This window comes from Grampus griseus (genome assembly GCF_964374135.1).
Source record: "Grampus griseus genome assembly, chromosome: 18".
NCBI classification, from domain to species: Eukaryota; Metazoa; Chordata; class Mammalia; order Artiodactyla; family Delphinidae; genus Grampus; species Grampus griseus.
The window spans coordinates 68,119,563-68,125,562 of NC_139012.1; the positions used below are offsets into that span (position 1 = coordinate 68,119,563).

Below are 6,000 nucleotides of genomic sequence, written 5' to 3' on the forward strand. Positions count from 1 at the left end.
ATAAGAAGATGGAAAAAAAGCAGAGCCAGAGTAAAAGCACACAGCTGCCAGCTTGTGACTTCTCATACATATTCCCAAAGGTTATTCTTCACTGAGAAGCCAGTAGGTTATGGAGCATGTAACCTGCGTGTTAGGTGCTGATGACCAGAGGCCCTACCATCTCCTCCCCCTGCCTGAGTCTGAGGTCACCTTTCTACTGGTTTCCTCGAAGGGATTCCACTGCCTCATGTCAGCACCTCCCTGTGCTGGGAATGCCCTTTCCCACGCTCTGCCTGGCTCACCCCCAGTCATCGCTTAGTTTCAGCTTAAATGTTTCTGCCTCAAAGATGGGGACACGAGGACAGACATGGTGCAGTTCTTGTTCTTAGGGAGCTCGCAAATGAGCAGCAGACAGGGTCATAAAGCAAAATATGATTCGTGTGTTATTTTAAGTGCTGTCGTCGAGGTACCATGCACATTATGGGGACATTGTGGAAACAACGGGAACAAACGAGGTTACGGGGGATGGTGTCTAAAGTCAAAAGAGAAAGGGTCTCCAAATAGGACATTGCCCTCCTTGTTCATGTAATCAACCTCAGGGTATTTATTCGTCAATTTAGACTTTTTTCCTGACTTAGGGGAGAGGGAAGGAGAATAGAAAAAAAAGTAGCCATGAGCCATGGTTAATCTACTTAAAGTAGCTATGGCTGAATGTCACAAAGAATGATTCAGTCAGCCCAGATTAAATCAGATAGGGGTCAGGCCACAGGTGTATGCCTGTCAGTGTTACTTCTTATACACACAGTACTTCTGCATTTTCACTATTCATATCCTGCAGAAACTCTGAAACACTCTTGTGATGGTAGTGAGTTCAGGCCTTTCTGTGTCGCAGGATCTCTTGGTTTTGCATCACCTAAAATGACTGTTCTTGGGAAGAAACAAATCCACTAGGACCATAGGCTTATGTCAGGTTCAGACTGGACAAGACCTTGAAGGTCACTGAGTCAAAACCCCTACTTCGATTTTATTTATATACATTTTTCCGTTTGAAAAGCAGTATTAGTCCTTTACTAAAACCCAGTTAAGATAATAACTGTATTCATTTTTAAATGTATTCCCTTCAAGTCTTTTTCTACACTACAGTCTTTTTCTACATTACAGTCGTAATCATATTGGATCTCCAATTTTGTCTCTGGCTTTTTTACTTAACATTGTGTCCTGTCCACTTGAATTTTGTATTATGCAGCCCTCAGCACCATTGTAATGGTTTTAGTAGTTTATCAAACGATTTATAGAATAGTTTTCTTAGTCGGCCTCCTGTTGCTACATTTAGTGTTTGCAGTTTTGTGGGGAGAGTGATTTTATGCATAATATGATAGTAAATATTTCCCTGTAGATTTTTCTGTATTTTGGACTTTTTTCTTGGTCTGGATACCTGAAAGTGAGTGACGAGTGAGTTAGGGAACGTGAGCACATGCACAGCTGGTCACGCATGTTGCCAAATGGTTTTTGAAAGAGGACTGGCACAGTTGAAATCAGTTAATAAGTCTTTCAGATTTCACTTTCACCACCTAGGCCGGTAAATTGAAGGCTGGAGAAGTTAAATGGCCACCTGAAGCCCCCTGGTTTCTGTGCTAAATCTGACCTGTAACCCAGAAGTGCTGATATTGGTCAACATTAGACTTCCTTAGGCTGCCTTTACTTGTCCTTTTTCACAAGTCTCTGTACACTTTTGCCGAAATGATTTTTCACAAATATTCCAGATACATTTGTATTTAAAGTAGACATAAAGCTATGTTCCTTTGCCTTTATTCCTGTCAGTATCCAGAAGAAAATAAATAGGTGTTCAGGGAAGTCACTGGCGGTCCAGTGGTTTGGACTCCGTGCTTCCACTGCAGGGGGCGTGAGCTTGATCCCTGGTCAGGGAGATCCCTCAAGCTGCACAGCGCGGCCAGAAAGTTTAAAAACAAAACAAGGTATTCCCGATATTGAGATTACATTGTTAACATTCATTATATATTAAAAAAAATTTTCTGCCTTCTAGTTACTGCACAGAATATAGCTATATAACAGTATAACCCACTTCACTCATAGAAAATCAGTGAGTGAGTTGTGGCTGGATGGAGTTCTTTCCAACATTCTCCCATGCTTCATAGGGATGACCACAGTTTTTATGATGGCGAGACATGCGCACGCACACACAATGGCATAGAGGTATGATGCGTCTCCAAAATCTGTCTTTTAGTGACATGTGAACACTAATTTATAGTGTGTGTATCGCTCTAAATGCCACTACCAGAAAGTTCACTTTGTTTTTACATCAGCATTTGAGTATAGCAGTAGTCTTAAGTTTGGACCATGAGGAAATGAAATAGAGGGCAATGTATTTCAAATATAGTAGTTCAGGGTTACTGATTTGCATCTACTGATGGATACTTGCTTTGTTTTTATTAAAGGTCAGTCGAGCTCTGCGTCAGAGAACACTGTTGGCGCCGTGTGTAAAACCCGAATCCCCAGCACAGCTCACTCTCTCAATTCCTTCCGTGCTGTCAGATACTATTCTAAAGTCGTCCCTTCCTATGATGCCGCTGCCGTAACAAATCAGAACATTTCGGTACATTTTCCAACAGCTGTGCCCAAAGTCTCGAAGTTTCTTCCTCAGCACTGCAATTCTGTGTTGGGCCAGGCGTGCGCAGCACACCCCAACTGTCTGGTAAGTCTTCTGGGGTCTGTGGGTCAGGCTGGGCTCTTTCATCCCAGCCAGCAGGAGCCCCTGGCCTGCGTTTTGTTGTTCATGCTCTGGTTAGAAACCTCATCGCCTGGCACCGGGGGAGTCAGCCCAGGCTCTGGCTCCCCGTGCCGCCCCACTGCTCTCTCCATATCCAGAGTTGGTGAATCTGGACGTGGCTCCGCTGCTATGACTGGAAGTGACCAGGCGGAACCTAATCTCCTCTAGAGCCCCTCCTCACTCCCCCCGCCCGACCCTGCTTTCTACGGTGCCACCTCCCATTCCACCAGCCGCACCCTCCACTGGCACCATGGCTCGCTGCTGATTTCTCTCTTAGGCCGGCACCAGTCACACACCCTATGACAGCCTGTTCTTGTGACACCAACCAGGCCGATTTCAGATCCCAGGTGTCCTCATAGCACAGATACTTACTGAGCACCCACTGTGTTCTAGCATTGTGCTAACCACCGGAAATGTAGTATCTAAAGATAGACCACAATCCCTGCCGTCATGAAGCTTGAGTCTCCCAGGGAAGCGGGCACAGAAGCAGACAGTCATGATGCGCATTGGCGCGCACGGGAGGAGACCCTCGTGTCTATAGGGTAATACGGGTGTGGGCAAGGATTGGGACTGCTTACCCCTGGAGGAAGTACTGTGTGAGCTGAGATCCAAAGAGTAAGAATTAGCCCAGTGGAGAGGTTAGGAGTTGGGAGTGAGGAAGGGAAAAGCAGTCCAGCATGGATCAGTGGTATCTTCATTTTTGGGAAGAATTGTCCAATTCTAGAGGAAGACCTGAACTTGACTGGCCTGCTTAAAATGGACTCTGATAGCCTTAATATAATTATTGATACTTTTGCATATTAATAATAGTTACCGTGTTTTGAGCACTCAATAGGTAATGTGCCAGATACCCTACGTACTTAATGTGGGTGATCTAATGAATCTTTGACACGGTCATTGAGGTAGGGACCATTATTTCCATATGACATCTATAAAGTGGGAATAATAGTGACTTTCCCAAAAAACATTTATGAGAAAAATGTTTGAAAGAGCATTAGAAAGAAATTTTAAAATATGAAGTATCTACAGATATAATACTGTTACTAATGGTCATTAGTATACCAGCATATTATTTTTTTAATTGTGACCTACCCTTACTGTATGTAGTTTTTTCGGAGAATTGTTACAACAATGTATAATTACTTTTAGTAACTATGAATAATACCTATTTTAAAACCTGTAGTGTATTCACCTGAGGAGTTCATGGTTTTACAATTTCCTATTGCTTGAGGACATAGAAAATGTATTTTGTGACATTATGAGTAAGAACAGGCCAGGATTCAATTAATGTGTTTTTTTTTCACCTTTGCAGCAACAGTTTTGGGCGTATTAATAGCACATGTTTGAAATTCACACTCTAGACCACCTACTGGGTGCCGTTTGACAATACAAGAAGAATGGAACAAAGAATGATCTTGAAAGCTACACCCGGAGACCTACTATCAAAAGGGTTTGCATTGTATGGCTTCTGATAAATGTGCTAAAAGCTTCTGCAGTCAGAAAGACAGGCAGCAAAAGTGCTAGCCATAGGTTTTTACTTACCTTCACACATACTTGGATCTCCCCCAACCCAGGTGCTACAAGAACAAACGGCCTAGGTGAGCTAGACTCTTTTTTTTTTTTTTTTCTCAAAAAATATTCCACAATTTATGAGAAAGGTACATGATAAAGAAGATCCACGTAGACTGGGTAAAGTGCATTGGTGTCACTAAGTACAGATGTTGCAACTTGATTCTTACTTTTAGTATCACTGTGAATTACTGTCACTTATTTCTAGGTGGTATCGTTTCCAGATTTGACATTTGAGAGAGCTTCCTTGGCTATTCACTATTCAAACTCAGATACCATAGTTTGAGAGAGGTGTTTACCTCCTCACTTGACTACTAATGAATAAACTGACATGTTTGTTTTTGCATTTCACCATCCCTTGAGTGAATTGATAGCTAATAGGTAAATTTTTCTTTCTGGCTCTTTAGTTACAGACTAGCAGGCCTTTCTTTGTTTTTCATCTCCTTCTTCCTATGGGTATCAGAAAAGATTGCTGAAAATAAGGGGAGAAAAATGTTTGTTTTATATTTCACTAAAATGTTCTTATGCATAGTATAAGTATTATTGTTAAAGAAAATATTCAGTTCTGACCCTCAAAACGGTAACCCATTTTTGTTCTGTTCAATAAATATGGGTTCCCTCTTTTAGTAGTACTGTGTAGGGACTTTCATTTTACAAGATTTTTGAGGATTTGGAAAATTACTTTCGGCATAGCCAAATTTTCATGTTAAATTGTGTAACTTTTCTTTGAGGATGGCATGGTAATGGAATTTGTAGATGTTTGACAAACTTGATAAAGGAACTAGAAGTTTCCAACTAAGATTCTATGCTTATTATTATAAATGTGTGCTCGACTCTTGCCTTTGGGGGTAGTAATGGCTTTGACATTGTAGGAGAACCTGTTGAGGTATTTTGAGTATTTTGGGATGACTTCATATGTTCACAGCTGGTCTTAATTTCTACTGGGACTTTTTCTTTGCATCAGCGTTTTCCTAAATTCACACGTGGACCATGAGACACAGCCTGTGGCTGGGAATTCTACCTAGAGAGGTGACCCACAGATCCTGTCTACCTGCTGTTATCAATCCCCTTTTTCCTTTCAACATGAAGAGGAGACTACCAGATCAGTCTTTTTTTTCAACGCTGGTTCCCATGATCCTGAACTTCATGCAAATGTCCAAATTCATTTTTAATACCAGAATTTTAGTTTTAATAAATTATGCTCTTCCAGGTCAGTTCAGCTCTCAGCCGGGGAGGAAAGGTTAGTTGGGCCTCAGCCTGTAAAGAAGAACACACTTTTCCTTTGTAAAATCAGGTTGACCGGTCATGAGACAGTTGCAGTGTCGTTTTCACAATGAAAAGGTGCAAAGAGTTTGTCTAGAAAAGTTGGCAGCTTGCGGTTTTCACATTGGTGGTTCTAGCAGCCCCTGTCCCTATCCAAACAGGGAGTAGGGGCAGAAGCAAATATTTATTGAGCCCTTTCTGTGGCTTAGGCAAATTATGAGACATATCCTCGAGGGAGAGGAACTTGGCCTTACTTGTTTCCAGACCCTCATTGTCAGCCATCTTGCTGGCTGGCTGGCTGGATGTACACGTGCTTGGATGGGTACCTGGGGGAATGAGGACCCAAGAGGAAGGAGGCGTCTAAACATGGGTGATGATTATGAGAAGGGAAAGGGGGGGAC

General features: G+C 42.2%; 1 protein-coding gene across 1 annotated transcript in view; it reads left to right on the forward strand.

Moving 5' to 3' along the window:
- The window catches only part of SOHLH2 (spermatogenesis and oogenesis specific basic helix-loop-helix 2), a 40,705-nt gene extending 35,644 nt beyond the window's left edge, over positions 1-5,061 (forward strand). The window contains exons 10-11 of the mRNA XM_082675551.1: positions 2,436-2,692; positions 4,080-5,061. Coding sequence (XP_082531677.1) covers positions 2,436-2,692; positions 4,080-4,100 — 278 coding nt within the window. The 3' untranslated portion in view covers positions 4,101-5,061. The remainder of the gene's footprint in view (positions 1-2,435; positions 2,693-4,079) is intronic.
- Positions 5,062-6,000: the final 939 nt, after the last annotated feature.